Source organism: Lithobates pipiens, unplaced genomic scaffold (assembly GCF_037356315.1).
Source record: "Lithobates pipiens isolate NorthernLeopardFrog02 unplaced genomic scaffold, aLitPip1_a1.2 Scaffold_18, whole genome shotgun sequence".
NCBI lineage: Eukaryota > Metazoa > Chordata > Amphibia > Anura > Ranidae > Lithobates > Lithobates pipiens.
This window is the reverse complement of record NW_027507758.1, coordinates 166,115,700-166,135,813: the sequence shown is the minus strand read 5'-3', so window position 1 is coordinate 166,135,813 and position 20,114 is coordinate 166,115,700. Positions and strand designations below refer to the sequence as shown.

Sequence of the window (20,114 nt, the reverse complement as noted above, 5' to 3'; positions counted from 1 at the left end):
GGGTTTCCTCTGGTTTCTTTCCACACTCTAAAGACATGCTGGTAGGTTAATCGGATACTATCTAAAAATGTATGAATGTGCGTTTAGGGACCTTTAGATTGTCAGCTCGTTGAGGGTAGGGACTGATGTGAATGTACAATGTATATGTAAAGAGCTGTGTAAATTGACGGTACTATATAAGTACCTAAAATAATAAATAAATAAGAGCGGAGACTGCAAGCTAGGCCTTCTCATCCAACATCAGTGCCTGACCTCACAAATGCACTTCTGGAAGAATGGTCAAACATTCCCATAGACACCCTCCTAAACCTTGTGGCCAGCCTTCCCAGAAGAGTTGAAGCTGTTATAGCTGCCAAGCCAACTCAATATTGAACCCTACAGACTTAGACGGGCATGCCATTAAAGTTCATGTGTGTGTGTGTATAAGGATGGCGTCTCATATCTTTTGGTAATATAGTGTATGTCAACAACACCTGCTCTATGTGTGGTGCAATGCGGTACCATTCATTGTGAGAGCCACCTCAATGCACTGCAGCGCACCACAACACATATAGTCGTGTTGCTAAAAAAAAAAGGGCCATCGGTCTTTTTTAATTCATTGCATCCATTAAAAACTGGCTCTTTGCAGGTCTACCTAACACAGTCCTGTTATCAGCTGTTTTTTTTTTTTCATTTTAGTCTTGGAATATATTTTTCATGTTAAATGCATGCATGTCAAGTAATTTGAAATTGTAACGCTTATTAACCGCTTGCCGACTGCCGAAGGGCTCATGCAGGCAAACTAACATACCTGTACGTTTCCCTTTAAGAGGTGGCCTGTGGGCACACGCACGCGCACCCATGGCAGGCTCCGTGAGTTGGGTCGCGGGTCCCGTGGACATGATGTCCGCGGGGATACCCGCCATCGTCTCACGGAGAGGAAGGTGCTAATGTAAACAAGCATCTCCACGTTCTGCCTAGTGACAGTGTCACCGATCTCTGTAATTGGGAGCAGAGATCAGTGACATGTCACACGTCGCCATGCCCCCCCACAGTTAGAATCACTCCCCAGGACATACTTAACCCCTACACTGCCACCTAGTGGTTAACCCCTTCACTGCCAGTGTCATTTACACAGGAATCAGTGCATTCGTATAGCACTGATTGCTGTATAAATGACAATGGTCCCACAAATGTGTCAAAAATGTCCGATGTGTCTGCCATAATGTCGCAGTCATGATAAAAATCAATGATTACCGCCATTACTATTAAAAAAAATATATTAATAAAAATACCATAAAACTATCCCCTATTTTGTAAACACTATAACTTTTGCACAAACCGATCAATAAACGCTCATTGCGTTTTTTTTTTACCAAAAATATGTAGAAGAATACATATTGGCCTAAACTGAGGAAGAAAATGTTTTTTTATATATTTTTGGGGGATATTTATTATAGCAAAATGTTAAAAAAATAATGCGCTTTTTTCAAAATTTCCGCTCTTTTTTTTGTCTATAGCGCAAAAAATAAAAACCACAGAGGTGATCAAATACCACCAAAAGAAAGCTCTATTTGTGGGAAAAAAAGGACGTTAATTTCGTTTGGGAGCCACGTCGCACGACCACGCAATTGTCAGTTAAAATGACGATGTGCCGAATCGCAAAAAGTGCTCTGGTCGTTGGCCAGCAAAATGGTTCGGGCCTTAACTGGTTAAAGTTTTTTATTACCTCTCACAGAGATCACATTATGGCCCTTGATAAGGCCCTTCATCTCCTTTTCAAACCAGAAAGACCGATCCATCCCTGTTCAAGCATTATCCAGATAATAATCAAATTCCTAAGATTCTGGCTCAAAGATGGGGTCAATCATGTTAATTCTGCTGCCCGTGCAGTTTATAACTAGAGACGGGCGAATCAGCCTGGGTTTTATTTGCAGAGAGTTTGTTTATCTTGTTAGCAGATTCTGGCTATTTTTAGGGCTAATAGGCAAACTACTGTCCAAACAAAAGGCATGTTACAGAGCAGTACAATTTTTATGGGCAGAGTATATCTGACTGTAGATTATGCTTTTTTTTCATGAAGCAGTAATATGCTTTCTTTGACCAGGAAAAATAAATTGCACAGAAACTTGCCAATTTCTATTAAACTCTCATTAGGTGTCCATTCACACTCGTGCAACTGATTCTAATTCTATGCGGAGAATAGTTGGTTGTTAAGGAGCGAGCCGGGAAGTTGGCTGCCTTGTCCTTGACAACCGATGACTCAACTGACCCCCCCCAAAGCACCTGGTCCCCATGTTGATGTGGACAAGGGTCTCTTCCCCACAACCCTGGCCAGTGGTTGTGGGGGTCTACAGGCAACAGAATCTGGAAGCCCACAAAGTTTTTTAAATGTTTTTATTTTTTACATCTTTTCACAAGTCTCACACAAGTTGCATCAATATCATACAAGTGCGATTTTCATGCAACTTTTGAGACCTTGAGGTTTACATTGAGGTCTATGGACTGCATATCGCCTGCAAGTTGGACCAAAGTAGTGCAGAAAAATACTTTGAAGTTGCTGTGACTTATATACACACAGATATTTACAGTTATCATAGGGATACATGGGGTGAAACTTGTCATGCGACTTTGGGGTCCAAAGTCGCATGAAAATTCACACAAGTGTGAATGGGGTCTAAGAATTAAGAAACCACAGATGATACAGCAAGGTAAAGTTGGCCATCAGCAGGAGATTTTTAAAGTGATTGTAAAGTCTATTTAAAAAAAAATTAACAATCATGTTATACTTACCTGTCCTGTGTAATGGTTTTGCACAGAGCAGCCTGGATAGTCCTCTTGTTGGGTCCCTCTTCGCTGCTTCTGGCCCCTTCCTTCTGTTGAGTGCCCCCACAGCAAGCAGCTTGCTATGAGGTCACCCGAGCTGAGCTGCAGCTCTGTGTCCATTCAGACATGGCGCTGCTGTTCGGCCCTGCCCCCTCTCTCTCCTGAATGGCTAACTGACTTTGATAGACAGCCGTGGGAGCCAATCAGGAGGGAGACTCCCAAATGGCCGAGGGACTCGTGGACATCCCTGAACAGAGAGGGAGCTGCGGTAAGTTTTAGGGGGTGCTGGAGGCGGCTGCTACACAGAGAAAGCTTTTTATCTTAACCACTTGAGACCCGCGCTATAGCCGAATGACGGCTACAGCGCGGACCTCCTTTGCCGGGACTACGTCTATTGACGTCATCCCGTGCACGAGCGGCCTGCGCGCCCCCTGAGGGGCGCGCTCTGTGATCGGCGAGTCTATGAGACTCGCCTGATCACTGATCCGAGCAAGGGGTCGACCCCGACCCCTTATCACGTGATCAGCTGTCAGCCAATGACAGCTGATCATGTGATACAACGGAGCCGGTAATCGGCTATTATTCCTCCTCGCGCTGAGAAGAGGAGAAAAAAAAGAGCCGATCACCGGCGGCCGTGATCGGGACATCAGTCCCGATCACGGCCTGCCCTGCCAGTGCCCACCTGCCCCCTGCCAGTGCCACCTCATTAAAAAATAAGTGCCCCCGTCAGTGCCACCCAGCAGTGCCCATAGTGCCACCCAGCAGTGCCCATAGTGCCACCCAGCAGTGCCCACAGTGCCACCCAGCAGTGCCACCCAGGAGTGCCCACAGTGCCACCCAGCAGTGCCCACAATCTGCCTCAAAGGTGCTGCACCCCAGTGCCACATATCCGTGCCCATCAGTGTCATCTACCAGTGCCCATCAGTGCCCAGCAGTGCCGCCCATCAGTGCCCAGCAGTGCCACCTATCAGAGCCACCTATCAGTGCCCATCAGTCCCATCTATCAGTGGTACCTATCAGTGCCCCTTAGTGCCACCCATCCGTGCCACCCATCCGTGCCATCTTATCTGTGCCCATCTTTGCCCATCAGTGCCGCCTTATCTGTGCCCATCGGTGCCGCCTTATCTGTGCCTATTAGTGCCGCCTTAACTATGCCTATCAGTGCCCACCAGTGCAGCCTATCAGTGCCCACCAATGCAGCCTATCAGTGCCCACCAGTGCAGCCTATCAGTGCCGCCTCATCAGCGCACTTCAATGAAGGAGAAAAATGACCTGTTTGCAAAATTTTATAACAAACTATTAAACATGATTTTTATTTTTTTGGCATCTTTTTTTGTTTGTTTAGCAAAAAATAAAACTCCCTGCTGTAATTAAATACCACCAAAAGAAAGCTCTATTTGTGGGAAAAAAATGATAAAAATGTCCTCCTTTACAACTCCTTTAATGAGAGAGAATTGGCTTAAGTGTACTGGAACAGAGATTACAGGCAAGTTAAGGGACCACAGACTATACAGCAGTGTAAAATTGGCCAGCAGCAGAATAGTGTTATTTACGCATAATAGGCCAACCCATGTATGCCTAACTTTTATTATTTTTGCTATGGGGATGGGATGGGGGGGGGGTTGTTGGTAAACAGGGGTGATGTATTTTAAGGTTGCTTGTTGCACCGTTCTTGCACCTTTTATTTTTCAATGCAGCTGTGTGAGGTGAACAAGACGCAGCTCTAACAACAGATGGTCAGTAACTATTAAATGCTGTGCTTTAAACAACCTAAAGGCGTTTACTATAGATAAGACAGCAGCTGGAAGAAACCAAACTGCTAAAGAAACCAACAACCACAAAATAAATTCAAAGAAAAAAAAAAAGCTCCCAATAATAAAAATAGAAAAGGGGTGATTGCTGAAATAGATGGCAATCAGAATTAAAGTACAATTCCATAGCTGCGCATGGCACTGGATAAATCAAGGGTAGGTATGCCATCAGGCAGCTCATTCATTATTAAAGGCACAGGAACACACCAGATGCACAGCAAAGCACAATGGCAGCTGAAGGTGTCCAATGTATCCTTTTGCCAACTGTAGCAAGATAAATAAAAATTAAAACCAGCCCATTTTATAAGTAACTGTTAGATTAGAGTGCACATGGAAGAGCTTTGCACAGCTAGCCTGCATAAAAACAAATTACACTATTTAACAATTTGCAATAAAAATAGGGTTTTAGTTACACAAAATTTGCAAGTACTGTATATGTGAAAGTCACACTGCTCTATCAAGGCCCCTCTGTATAATGCAGCCCTAACTTTAGTCTATAAGACTCCGTGTTGGTGCATATAAAGAAATGGATAAATGTAAAGTGGTAAAAAATGTAATTTATATGGCTAGCTGGTAAGTGTTCAGTGAAGTATATTTGTTTTGTTTCTTCTGTATAAAGTCCTTCCATGTACACCTTATCCTACAGTTACTTAAAAATTGGGTCATTTGCCATTTTTGTTTAGCTTGCTTGAATTTAGTCAGAGACACATTCCTTGTCTTTATCTGTTGGGTTTCTAGTGTCTCCCTGTACCTTTAATGCCTTGTACACACGGTCTGAATTTCCGACAACTTTGTCCCACCGTGTGTATGCAACACAAGTTTTGGACAAAATCCACCGGTCAAGTTGACCTCCCCCCAATTTCCGCAATGGTATTACAGTCTGTCGGATACGAATAAAGCAAAGGGAGTTGCCATAGGCTTCAGCAGCAGTGTTCCCTTCCGTCTTGTCGAAATGCTAGCGGATGATCATGGTCGATGTCTTTTTTTAACCACTACAGATCCGCGCTATTGCCAAATGACGGCATCAGCGCGGACCTACATTTCCGGGACGACGTCTATTGACGTCGTCCCGGATACGAGCGGCCTGCGCGCCCCCTGAGGGGCGCGCGCGGCGCGCTCTGTGATCGGCGAGTCCGTGAGACTCGCCTGATCACCGATCCGTGCAAGGGGTCGATCCCGACCCCTTATCACGTGATCAGCTGTCAGCCAATGACAGCTGATCATGTGATAGAACGGAGCCGGTAATCGGCTATTATTCCTCCTCGCGCTGACAGCGCGAGGAGAGAAAAAAAAAGCCGATCACCGGCGGCCGTGATCGGGACATCAGTCCCGATCACGGCCAGCAATACAGCTGACCACCTGCCCCCTGCCAGTGCCCACCTGCCCACCGCCGTGCCATCCTGAATAAAAGTAAGTGCCCCCCATCAGTGCCCCCCATCAGTGCCCACAGTGCCACCTACAGTGCCACCCACAATGCCACCCACAGTGCCATCCAGCAGTGCCACCAACAGTGCCACCCACAGTGCCCACAATCTGCCTCAAAGGTGCTGCGACCCAGTGCCGCCCATCAGTGCCCAGCAGTGCCGCCCATCAGTGCCCAGCAGTGCCGCCCATCAGTGCCCAGCAGTGCCACCTATCAGAGCCACCTATCAGTGCCACCTATCAGTGCCCATCAGTCCCATCTATCAGTGGTACCTATCAGTGCCCATCCGTGCCACCCATCCGTGCCACTTATCCGTGCCACCCATCCGTGCCATCTTATCTGTGCCCATCTTTGCCCATCAGTGCCGCCTTATCTGTGCCCATCGGTGCCGCCTTATCTGTGCCTATTAGTGCCGCCTTAACTATGCCTATCAGTGCCCACCAGTGCAGCCCATCAGTGCCCACCAATGCAGCCCATCAGTGCCCACCAATGCAGCCCATCAGTGCCCACCAATGCAGCCATCAGTGCCGCCTAATCAGCGCACTTCAATGAAGGAGAAAAATGACCCGTTTGCAAAATTTTATAACAAACTATTAAAACATGATTTTTTTTTTTTTATTTTTTTGCATCTTTTTTTGTTTGTTTAGCAAAAAATAAAACTCCGAGCTGTAACTAAATACCACCAAAAGAAAGCTCTATTTGTGGGAAAAAAATGATAAAAATTTCATTTGGGTACAGTGTTGTATGCCCGCGCAATTGTCATTCAAAGTGCATCAGCGCTGAAAGCTGAAAATTGGTCTGGGACTGAGGGGGGTTTAAGTGCCCAGTAAGCAAGTGGTTAAAGGGATTTTTGGGCAATACGCGCTGCACCTTGGCTAACGTGTATTGCCCTAACAGGCACCAACATGCCTTCCTTTCTCAGATTCTCTCCAAATTAGCCCACTTTGCCGAGGGTTTAACTATCCTAGCGGGTGACATTAATATACCTCTTGATCCCAGCATGGACACCTCCCAAGGCCGCTCCCACATACCATTTAAAAGACTGTCCGCACTTAAACGCAGGCTCATTGAGCTACAATTGATCAATGTGTGGCGTATACTCCACCCCAAAGACAGGGATTACTCTCACTTTTCTAAAACGCACCAATCGTACTCGCGCATTGACAATATCTTTTTAGATCACCATCATCTCCAACTTCTGCAGTCCGCTCATATAGGTACAGCCACCATATCTGATCATGCGCCGGTATCAATGTGCATGACCATGCCCTCCTTAGCACAACGCTCCAATAATTGGAAGCTCAATGACTCTCTCCTCTCTACCGAGGCTGACGTATCTGAGTTAGTCTCGCACATGAAACAGTATTTTGCCGAAAATACTTCTCCTGAGTCCTCCCCCTTGGTTGTGTGGGAAGCTCACAAGTCGTCCCCATGCTGGGCTCTAGGAAGAAGAGGGAGCATGGTCGGCAGATTGAGCAGGTCATTGGTCAGATTGCAGAGTTGGACAAGCAGCATAAACTTACCCTGCACATGGCTCATTTACAAGCCCTCACCCTGAAACGGGATGAATTGAAAACCCTCCTTGACCTAGACACAAACAGGAAATTCCGACGCCTCGCTCAGTCTATGTATGAGTGGGGAAATAAACCCGGTAGGCGACTGGCAAGATCCCTCAAGGCGACACAAACCAGGTCTTTCATCCCCAAAATAAAACTTCCCAGTGGCGCTTTGGTGCATGCTACTCCCCACATAGCCGCGGCGTTTCGCGATTATTATGCGGCTTTGTATAATGTACAGAGCTCAACGGCCTCGCTCGCTCCGGGGGAAAAACGCAATCGCATACAGGCATATTTAAGAGAGGCCAATTTGCCCGAGTTACCTGCTTCCGCACTTCAGGCCCTAGAAGAGGACCTTACGGTGGAGGAATTCCGGGCAGCTCTAAAGTCGTCCCCCACGGGAAAGGCCCCTGGCCCTGACGGGTACACTGTCTGCTATTATAACACGTTTCGGGACATCCTACTCCCCCATCTCACGGCTTACGCCAACTCTATATCTCGCAAATCCTGTCTGCGCACGGAATCTCTTGCGGCCCACATAACAGTCATACCTAAACCAGGTAAAGACCCCACAGCATGCAGCAGCTACCGGCCGATCTCCCTCCTTAACGTGGATGTCAAGTTATACTCCAAGGTCCTGGCTAATCGGCTACTTCCCTTGATACCTAGCTGGATTTCTAAGGATCAGACTGGCTTCATACCTGGTAGAGAAGCCAGGGATAATTCCCTCCGGACAATTTCCCTGATTCAGTATGTTCGACGGTGCTCCCAGCCCACCCTACTTGTTTCTACGGATGCAGAAAAGGCGTTCGATAGGGTGGACTGGGATTACCTCAAAACGACCTTGCGTCACCTAGGTCTTGGCCCTAAAATGTTCTACCGCATAACCTCACTTTACTCCACTCCTACAGCTCGTGTCCGCATAAATGGCTCTCTGAGTGACTCATTCTCTCTACACAATGGGACCAGACAGGGCTGCCCCTTATCCCTGCTCCTATTTGCTCTCACCCTCGAACCCTTCCTGTCCACAATTAGGCATAACATTAATATCCATGGGGTTCAGGTAGGTCCCATGACCCATAAATATGCAGCGTATGCTGATGATATTTTATTTTTTGTCCAGAAGCCCCGTATTTCCCTGCCTAATCTGATGTCGGCCCTCTCTACCTACCAAACCCTCTCCAACTTTAAAATTAACTTTTCGAAATTCGGAAATTCTAAACATTAATCTCCCCAGACGAGAAGCAGATCTAATGCGGCCCCTCTTTCCTTTTAAATGGGTTCAGCGTCATATGAAATACCAAGGAATCAACCTTACACCTAATATTCACTCCCTTTTTCGATATAACTACCTCCCACTACTTAACAATATCAGAGAGGACCTGAGAAAATGGAGGGACCTTTCACACTCCTGGCTAGGGAGGGTTAACGTTATTAAAATGAACATATTGCCCAGAGTCTTATTCCTATTCCAAATGATCCCCATGGGGGTACCCATAGGATTTTTTACAACACTACAGACCATGATCTCCCGCTATGTTTGGAGGAACAGCCATCCCAGAGTATCTAGGGACGTTTTATACCGTGCCAAAGATGCTGGGGGCCTGGCCCTACCAAACTTTAGGATGTATTACCATGCAATTATACTCACCAGGATAGCAAATTGGAAGTATGCGGTTAACACCAAGCTGTGGGTGGCCATGGAACACTTTTTATCTGGGGCAGACCTCAAAGTTGCACCGTGGATCCCTCGTGCTCACAGACATCTTGGTACTGAAACCTCCTCGCTTACTTCCTCCACCTTTGCTGTTTGGAACTACTTACACAAACGGTTCTCCTGGTCTTACAACTCCCCTCTAATGCCACTTCTCCACCACCGATATTTTCTACCAGGTCTACTAGATCCAAGCTTTCATGTCTGGTCCTCTGATGGGTCCCTGATGCTGCACCAGGTCCTCCGGAACACTGCCACTAAGCCTTTGTCAGAAATACTCGGCACCAAGCCGATTACATTCCTGGACAAGTGGAGGTACGCTCAATTACAATGTTTCCTGCGGGCCCTGCCCCGACCACTGAGAGGCTCCGAGACTCTAAATGAAATTGAGGTAGTGTTTTACCCCAAGGATCCTCCCTTGCATTGCATTTCATTGTTCTATAAGGCCCTCAACAGTCTCCTCCACAACTCATTCCGTCCTTTCTGGCCTCATGGGAAAAAGATTTAGGTGCCAGCCTCACTGACCTACAAAAACGGAAGGTGCTACAACTGACCCAGGTCTCATCCATCGCCTCACAAATGGCTGAAGTTAACTGCAAATTGCTCACCAGATGGCACTACACCCCGGTGAAGTTACACCGGATGTTCCCTGACAACTCCCCGCTATGCTGGAGGAATTGTGGATTCCAGGCCACTCATGCACACATATGGTGGTCATGCCCCATTATCAAGCCGTTCTGGTCGAATGTCATCCAGATTATTCAACGTATTTCTGGCACCCTCCTCCCTAATGAACCCTGGACCATTCTCTTCCATGCTACTACAGACCCTGTGGGCCGATACAAACGCTCTATCATCCCACACCTGCTGAACACAGCTAAGGCACTGATACCTGCCCTGTGGGGCCAATCAAAGATTCCGTCACTGAAAAGTTGGATGCGTAAAAAAATCGAAGCAGTTCACCTCATGGAGGACATTACTCATGCCCATAAGAATTCGTCGCAAAAAACCCTTTTGACTTGGTCTTGTTGGAGGGAATTTACCTCCACTACATTCTACGCAGATATCTTAGCACAACCCCACTGAGCAACGCAAACTATGCCTCTACATGTCACCACGCAAGCCACCGTACCCCCACCCTCTCTCTCCCCTCCTTGACCCTCCTCTTCTTCTCTTTCCCCCCCCCCCCCTTTTTACACTCTCTTGCCTTTTTCTGTTATTTCTCAGTTTCTGTGATAGACAACATGATACCCGGTCCTTGAATCAGGGCTGTGTACTTTGCTCATTATCTCTAGAATGTTTTTCGGTTTTGTTTTTTTGTTTTTCTTCACTGGCACTTCCGTTATTGCTTTACTGTGTTTGCCCTAAGATGCTCTCATGCTAATTGCTAATCCTGTCCCCTGGTATATGGGACTGGGTGCTGTATGTGGATTTTACAATATATGTTTGTTGTTTATCTTTAATAAACATTTATTAAACAAAAAAAAATCCGTCTGAAAAAATCTGATGGATTTTGTGGTCGGAATGTCCGACCGTGTGTATAAAGCAGTGTTTCTCAACTCCAGTCCTCAAGGCGCCCCAACAGGCCATGTTTTCAGGATTTTCCGCAGATGAAATGACTGTGGTAATTGCTAAGGCAGTGAAACTGATTAAATCACCTGTGCAAAATAATGGAAAACCTGAAACGTGACCTGTTGGTGCGCCTTGAGGACTGCAGTTGAGAAACACTGGTATAAGGCATAAGGAGAAATGGGCTGCCTCCAGGCATACCTGCCCTTAATATATCCAGTGCTTTATATGCTCCTACATTGAGGCTCTTAAAAACTAAAGTTAGGACCACACTACACAGAGAAGTTAAAACCTCTGTTTTTAATGCAAATTATGTCATTTGATTTTTTTTTTTTCTGGCTAGCTGATAAGTATGCTGGGAATTACATTTTTTATTGTGTGCATTGTGGGAATCAATTGCAATAACCCAGACCTCATTGCACAATGATTTAAAAAAATATACAGGTTTAATTGAATACTCATTTAAAGATATTGAGTCAACCAGCCCAGCATGCTTTATACTACAAGAAAGTAAAAATTTAAATTAAGCTTTGTGATTCTTGACTATGGGAACTGCTTCTTTTTTTTTATTTTCTCTCCTTTAGGTTTTTAATAAATGCAAGAATATATCAAGGAAATTTTGATAAATTGTTCTTTTAGATAAAGCAATTTGCAGATTGAGGCAATGCTAACGTTTTAGGCCTTCCTATCTTTATCTTCAAGAGGAAGTCATGTATTTGACACTTCTAACTATTAAAACTTTTGTATTTATTCATGTGCAGATTCTGTCAGTATACTGATTATTAAACTTGAAAGAGTCCAAATTCTGTCCCTGCTTCCAAGGTGTAAATATTGTGTGCAACATTAGCAGCTTTTGTATTAGATGAGCTGAATTAAATAGTGGTAATTTTACTTGACCTTACAAAGTTTTCTCGTATTGAAGATGTTTTTTTTCTGTACTTGATTTACAGGATGTTATATATCTTCCACAAGCCAAATACATACCCATATACTTTCCAGAAATCAAATTTCAAGGTAAATATGTATATTGTTGATAGACATGTGCATTTCTGAAGACTATAGAAACATGCAAGCTATAAGATTATAATTGTGTATTGTAAACTAAAAAACAATATAGTTCTAATTCTTCAGATGTTCTGTGGCTAGTGACACTGTATACTGGTGTTGGTCAGGATTTAAGGCTCATCAGGCTCAGCTAGGACTACAAGAAAATGGTGCCCAACCCACACAAGTTCAGCAGACTAAACCTAAAATAGTGAAAGATGATAATGAACTTCAGCTGTGCTCTCCACTCATAGAAGAACCCATCAATGCATTTTGCCTATGTAGGGCTTAATCATAGGTGCCTGTATGATTAGGCCCTGCATGACCAACTCTCATCATCTTTAACCATCTTAGTTTTTACAGTCTGTTGATCCTATGTGTGGCCGGGCACCATTTTCTTGTAGTCCCTTTAAGGTGTTATCTTTATTTTAAACAAGACAACTGTATGGTTGATAGAGATGGTAGGATTTGTTGTTTTACTAAAGGCAAATAGACTGTTAATTTTTTAAGGACATTTTAGCTTAGTGAATCTGGTAAAATTTCACTTTGCAAAGAATACTAAATCATGTTCATGGAAAAATTTTAAAAAATCTTTATTTTGCTTCCACGTGATTGGATGATGGAAGCCTGTAGAGCTTCATCTCTTTCATTAAACACTAGGGAAAATTCCCTTGCATTGTGACGTCTACTTAAAATCAGCCATGGTATGACAAATCCACGTTCATAAATCATACACAATTAATTGACAGATTTATCTATTACATCAGTGCTCTGTCTGATACTGAGTGATTAAAGTCCATATTTGTTTTGTGCCTGCAGTCTTCCAGCAGAGGCACATTACTAGCACATATCTAAGCATAGAGGTGAACTTGGACAGGGAGAAACTGTGCTGTGGGCAGTGAGCAACAATTAGGAGCTCCCCCTGTCTTTCCTGAAGAATCATGCTATACTGCTGTGTAGGCAGAAAGTGGGCAGAACTAATCAGCAGCAGTAAAGCTGGGCAGGGCAAAAGCAACTTAGTTCAAGTTGAAAAAAGACTATGTACTGAGTGATAGTCTTTTTTCATCTTAATTATAACAAAGTTTACCTGAGCTTTGAATACTGCAGCTGCTTAATTGTCATAGACCAGTTGACACTTGATTTTGCACAGAGCGATTGCAAAGACAATATGTGGGTGCGTTCATGGGACCCTTCATCAGGATTAACATAGAGCAGGCACAAGTGTTGCATCCCCTGCATAGGAAATTGGACAAACTGTATTCTGCCTTCTTTGAAGCATAATAAGAGAAGGCCGCTTGTAATTTAGTGGAGTACATCAGATAAAAAGATATGCTTTTACCTACCTACATCTGATTTTGCCTGAAGATGAGTTTTAAATCTCAGATATTCAGGGGCCCATGTTTTATTTGCTGTTGACGTGTGGTGTCATCATTCCAAGATTCATAGACCACATTCAGGTCCTCAGCAAGAAGATTGTGGATGCCTATGAGTATGACCAGGGTTTTATAAAGATTGTCAAAGATCCATGCCAAAATGGAGGCAATCATACTTGATAAACTTGTTAAATTTGAAAATATATGGCTTCCATGGATAACACACATTCTACCACCAGATTTTGACTTCTCACTTCTTTTACCCCGATGAGGCTTGCCACTTTTACAATTTTCGATTCCCTCTGGAGACCCCTCATTCCCTCCAACCTCCTTTTAGATCCCACCCCTTTTTTTGCCTACTTATTAAACTTCATTTTTAGATATGTATAATATTGGGAATGTATTATTCCATTCTTATATTGAATTACTCTTTGGAAGAAAGTAAATGATTGGTTTAGAAACAATCTACCCAAAGTTATGTTGGGGATGTTTTGGTGGGGCGTCCATTCATCCGGGAAAAGCCGGGCCACATAGCCGAACCTTGGCCCTGGTTGGGTGGGTGTCTCTCCAGGACATCCCAATACAGACCGATTTATCCAACATAGTTGTATTTCTATGTCTAATTCTTTATATATATTATTAATTTTCCTTCATGCAAATTATACCAGGTTTATTGATTGTTATTATTATATTCTTCACATATATTTACTGATAAAAATTCCCATATTACTCTCCATACGCTAACTGTACTATTGTTATTCCAAATGAATAACTGAGAAGTTCCTTTATTCAAGTTTGATAGCCCCATACAATGATAAAACTTGTATTGTATCATTCTCAATAAATTATTTTAAAAAGAAAGCTTGCCAAAGGATTTGAAATCAATCATTCCACTTGAAACTGACCAGTTAATGCTAAAAGAAGTCTCTAATTACCCCAGGATTTTATTGTGGGTTCTGCAGATAACTATTGCAACAGTTGGTGTAAAAATGCTTACATCTACAGTCAGAAAGAGATTGTAGCAATTCAACTGCTTCCTGTCCAGCTTAGGTATATAAATGTCCTGGGCAAGTAGCAGTTATACCAGGATCGTTCCTGCAGCTTCTGTATATTTTGTATTTATCTAAAACTAAACATTTAAAGCATTTGTTACCCCAACACTTCATATTCCTGATATGTGCCTGCTGTACCATGTACTTGTATGCTTCCTTTATGTGAAATCCCTGGTGTCCCTGCCAGTCTCTATGCTTTTCTATTAAAAACTGACAACACTAAGTAGGAGAACATACCGTGGTCAGTTCTCTAGTTATGGTGGGAACTCAGTGTACTCTCCTCTAATGATCAGACTTCTCCTGACACACTCCTGCTGCACAGCCATTCGCCGGGAAGCTCGGTGTACTGCTGCTTCTCCTCCCCCCAGCTCTTATGCAGAGGGAATGTGATCACTTATAAAAAATGGGAAACAATTATTTATATATTTTATATATATATGTTCTGCCTTTCATTTCTATTTTCAACTGAATGGGTTGTTTTACAAGGTGATCATTTACAGTCACTTTAAGCCAAACATTTTGCTGCAGATGCACCTGTAGTTTTTATATTTTCTGCTTTGTGTCAAATTCTAGATGGTGATCCTATCAACAAAGCATTGCCGCCCTACAAAAGGAAGTGCCTGTAGACATAGTTATTCAGTTTGGCTAGGACATTGTCATTCTTTCCTGCGTGTTTATGAGTTGGACTATAAGCAGCTACTGTATGCAAACGCACAGTACACTGTCACATTCTATTGTAGTCACCGCAGTAAAACTGTAACATTCAGATGGAGTGCACATACATCCACAGAACAAAGAATGTATTAAAAATGCACAGAGCAGGGAGAGTAAACATGAGCAAAAAAAGGGGGGGGGGATTTTTTTTATCAAATAAAATGTGATCTTTTTTTACTTACAGTGCTCTATAAAGCTATGTTTTCTTTTTGAAAGTTTCATTTTACCTTGCCATTTAATTTAAATAAAATTGGTAAAGTTAAGCAGACTGTTTCTATAAAAACCTTTTCCATCTGTTGAGTGAATACAATAGTATAGCATGAAAGGACTATAAATAACTAAATAGTTTGAATTATTGATTCAAGGTGAGGAAGGACAGGATAAGAGGACAAAACTGAGAGTGAAAACAGTGTTGCTCAGGAGACTTTCTCAAACTTTTTGACCTCTGAGTCTTTCATCTCTTATGTTGACACACAGCATTCACTGAATTAATTATTTAGTGTTAAGTAGGCTCTTGACTTACTGCTCATTGTACATGCAGTTTTAACTTTGTACTTAACACCTTCCAACATTTACATTAATTACAAATGAAGAGCACTTCAGAAATGATCATCTGTGGACAGATTGTAAAACGTAAATGTAGCATCAATGTGTAATATTACTTTGTTTAATTATATCCTGCTTGACCTTGTGTAATTTTGTATTTTATTGTTATGGGTAGCAGAAGATGAAGATTCTGTAAATATTACAATCTTCAACAATAGATGCAAGATTTTGTTGCTTTTGTTTTTTTTATGTATTCACTATCCAGCTTGCAATTGGAACACTGAAAGTTTATAATTACTTAAATTACTATACACCCCTCACATTTTTGTAAATATTTTATTATATCTTTTCATGTGACAACACTGAAGAAATTACTCTTTGCTACAATGTAAAGTAGTGAGTGTACAGCTTGTATAACATTGTAAATTTGCTGTTCCCTCAAAATAACTCAACACACAGCCATTAATGTCTAAACCGCTGGCAACAAAAGAGAGTACACCCCTAGTGAAAATTTTCTAAATTTACCCTCCTCGGTGTCGGTGTGAATGGGGAGCAGCTGGGTTAAATTTGGTGTTTTTTCGCTCTCACTCTCTCATACTGGTCACTGGAAGTTCAACATGGCACTAAATAGCAAAGAACTCTCTGAGGATCTGAAAAAAGTATTGTTGCTCTATATAAAGATGCCCTAGGTCAGTGATGGCGAACCTTGGCACTCCAGATGTTTAGGAACTACAATTCCCAGGATACTCATCTACACTGCAGAGTGCATGAGCATCATGGGAAATGTAGTTTCAAAACATCTGGGGTGCCAAGGTTCGCCATCACTGCCCTAGGTTATAAGAAGATTGCCAAGACCCTGAAACTGAGCTGCAGCATGGTGGCCAAGACCATACAGTGGTTTAACAGGACAGGTTCCACTCAGAGCAGACCTCTAGCTATAGTCGACCAAAGAAGTTGAGTGCACGTGCTCAGCATCATATCCAGAGGTTGTCTTTGGGAAATAGACGTATGAGTGCTGCCAGCATTGCTGCAGAGGTTGAAGGGGTGGGGGGGGCAGCCTGTCAGTGCTCAGACCATAAGCCACACACTGCATCAAATTGGTCTGCATGGCTGTCATCTCAGAAGGAAGCCTTTTCTAAAGATGTTTCACAAGAAAGCCTGCAAACAGTTTGCTGAAGACAAGCAGACTAAGGACATGGATTACTGGAACCATGTCCTGTGGTCTGATAAGACCAAGATAAACGTATTTGGTTCAGATGAAGTCAAGCGTGTGTGGTGGCAACTCGGTGAGGAGTACAAAGATAAGTGTGTCTTGCCTACAGTCAAGCATGGTGGTGGAAGTGTCATGGTCTGGGGCTGCATGAGTGCTGCCGGCACTGGGGAGCTACAGTTCATTGAGGGAACCATGAATGCCAAAATGTACTGTGACATACTGTAGCAGAGCATGATCCACTCCCTTCGGTGACTGGGACGCAGGGCAATTTTCCAACATAACGATCCCAAACACACCTCCAAGATGACCACTGCCTTGCTAAAGAAGCTGAGGGTAAAGGTGATGGATTGGCCAAGCATCTCTCCAGACTTAAACCCTATTGAGCATCTGTGGGGCATCCTCAAACGGAAGGTGGAGGAGTGCAAGGTTTCTAACATCCACCAGCTCTGTGATATCATCATGGGGGAGTGGAAGAGGACTCCAGTGGCAACCTGTGAAGCTCTGGTGAACTCCATGCCCAAGAGGGTCAAGGCAGTGCTGGAGAATAATGGTGACCACACATAATATTAAAACTTTGGGCTCAATTTGGACATTTTAACTTAGGGGTGTACTCACTTTTGTTGCCAGCGGTTTAGACATTAATGACTGTGTGTTAAGCTATTTTGAGGGGATAGCAAATTTACACTGTTATACAAGCTGTAAACTCACTACTTTACATTGTAGCAAAGTGTAATTTCTTCAGTGTTAAAAGACAACTTGACACTCTATATAAGTCAATTCCAGAAAGTCTATATAAAACCATAAGTAGAATAAAATGTTTGTTTATTGCACTTGAAATCAATCAAGCAGAGACTGATAAAAGTTTATAAAACTGTATAGTCAAGGTATATGACACAATGAGAAAAATTGTATTAGAAAGAAACGATACCACTTGAAGGCTTCCGAGTGGAGAGTGGTTAAGACAATCCTGAAGGCTTATTGGTAATATTGGCCATGTGGAGCCTGAAAAACAGTTGGAGAGATTTCAGCCCTCTGTCAGCATGTGTTCAAAAGGCAGGGACAATACCGCTGACCGCTGGGGATTCCTGGGTTGGTAACAGGAGAAGGGTGGAACTGACCATGCAGATAGTTGAACACAGAATTAGGTAGACACTGTTTGCTGTGGCCAGTGTCTAGGCTGATGGCACGAGGATGCCAGGTTATGCTGCGGGTGACGGTTGGCTGGACTTTGACAAAGTGCAGGAGCACCTAATGTAGTCATGGCAACCAGCAGCTTGCGATCCACAGTGCTTCCTGTTCCCCCTGTCATCAGCGTGGGGGTCCATTTGGCATGGCTTGATTCTTCCAGCTTGGAGGCTGATAGACCAACACCATCCGTCATCCGCTGCATAGCCTGGCTTCCCCTCGCCATCAGTCTAGACACTGGCCACAGCAGACAGTGTCTATCCAAGTCTGAGTTCAGCCATCTGCATGGTCGGTACCACCCTCCTCCCGTTACCAGCCCAGGAATCCCTAGCTGTCGGCAGTTTTGTCCCTGCCTTTTGGACAAATGTCCAGCTTCAGCCCACTCTGCTGACAGAAGGCTGCAATTTCTCCAACTGTTTTTCAGGCTCCACATGGCCAATATTACCAGCAAGCCTTTCAAATTGTATTAACCCCTCTCCACCCAGAAGTCTTCAAGTGGTATCTTTGGTTTTTAATACAATTTTTCTCATTGTGTAATATACCCTATTACAGTTTCCAATATTTATAAACTTTTCTCAGTCTCTGCTTGATTGATTTCAAGTACAATACACAAACATTTTATTCTACGTATGGTTTTATATATACTTTCTGGAAGTGACCCATAGAGCGCCATCTTCAAGTTGTCTTTTTTCTGTACGTCCATTGTTCCAGTGGTTGATGGCTGCACTGGGTTTGGTCCTTCAAACCTTGTTGGATTATGACATTTTACAAGCAACTCATAGCTATAGTGCTTATGGATTTTTGTTTTAGCTTTGCAGTTTCTTCAGCGTTGTCACATGAAAATATATAATAAAATATTTACAAAAATGTGAGGGGTGTACTCACTTTTGGGAGATACTATGTGTGTGTGTGTGTGTGTGTGTGTGTGTGTGTATATATATATATATATATATATTTACACACAATTTAAATGACTATACCTTTTTTTTTGTTATTCTCACACATTTTTACACAAGAAATTTACTAAATGGCTTTGGTAATGTCCACTGTCAGAATCAAGATAGAGACCTCTCATAGTCCAAACTCCTTTATTACTTCTGGGTTGTACCAGTTCCCATGCTCAGCCACATGCTTCATATTGAACAGAGAAAAATTCTAAAATTTATATTGAACACACAAAGACCTAGACTGGCAGCCCATATCTTATATCACTGCAAATTGTCTGGTGGACTTAGAGTTCCCAAATTAAGGAAAGAGTACACCACAGATGGCACCCTTTTTGTCTCTTCATGCTACCCTTGAAATTCCCATATGGTCTTTATTAAATATCATATAAAGCACCCCATCTCAATTTACAATCTGATTTCAACCTTCAAATCTCAGACTGCCTTAAAGTGGAAGTAAACCAAATGTCATCCTTTCTAAACTACTGCCATAGGGGTTATCTTTAAGGATATACATGCCTCCTGCATGTATCTTTACCTGTCAAATGTCTCCCCTTCGTCTGCTATGAGACCTGAAAAACTGCATATTCTGTGGGTGGGTCTGTTGTCTGGAGCTCGGTGGGTGGAGTCATGATGTCAGTAGACTCCCCGTCCACCTCTACACTCCCCTTGTCAATATGCATATTCTCCAGTCCAGTGTATTTCTTACACTGAACTTCTGCTATGATCTCTAACATCCAGTGAAAAGACAGGAAAGTAACCACATGACTTCAGCATGCCAAATCATGCTGAGGTGGGGAACATCCAATCCTGGCAGAGCAGCAGAAGAAAGGAGTGGGAGGGAATTAAAAAATAATGCATGTCTCTTAGGCTAGTGCATGAGATATGTAAATCACCTGTCACTCACAGCAAGAGGGAGGATTTGACAAAGTTTTTCTCTGTTTGTCAAGAATTTTCTGACTGAACAATAAGAGGATTGCTCAGAGATGGATTAACTCTTTGTGGCAAGACGGGGCTCAAATGATAGGAAATCTTATACTCTACATTATGACATTAAAAAAAAACCTACAAAAGAACCTACCCTACTGCAGTCATTGAAGGAATGGAATACTCTAGCAACTTAATCTTTCCCTATCTCCCATTGTCAAGCATTTTTCACAATCTT

The 20,114-nt window shown here is 43.1% G+C and overlaps 1 protein-coding gene across 2 annotated transcripts in view; it reads left to right on the top strand.

The window, feature by feature from the left end:
* ADGB (androglobin) overlaps window positions 1–20,114 on the top strand; it is a 422,031-nt gene that overhangs the window by 230,469 nt on the left and 171,448 nt on the right. For both annotated transcript variants that reach the window (XM_077486347.1, XM_077486346.1), the window contains exon 16: window positions 11,829–11,892. In XM_077486347.1, coding sequence (XP_077342473.1) covers window positions 11,829–11,892 — 64 coding nt within the window. The remainder of the gene's footprint in view (window positions 1–11,828; window positions 11,893–20,114) is intronic.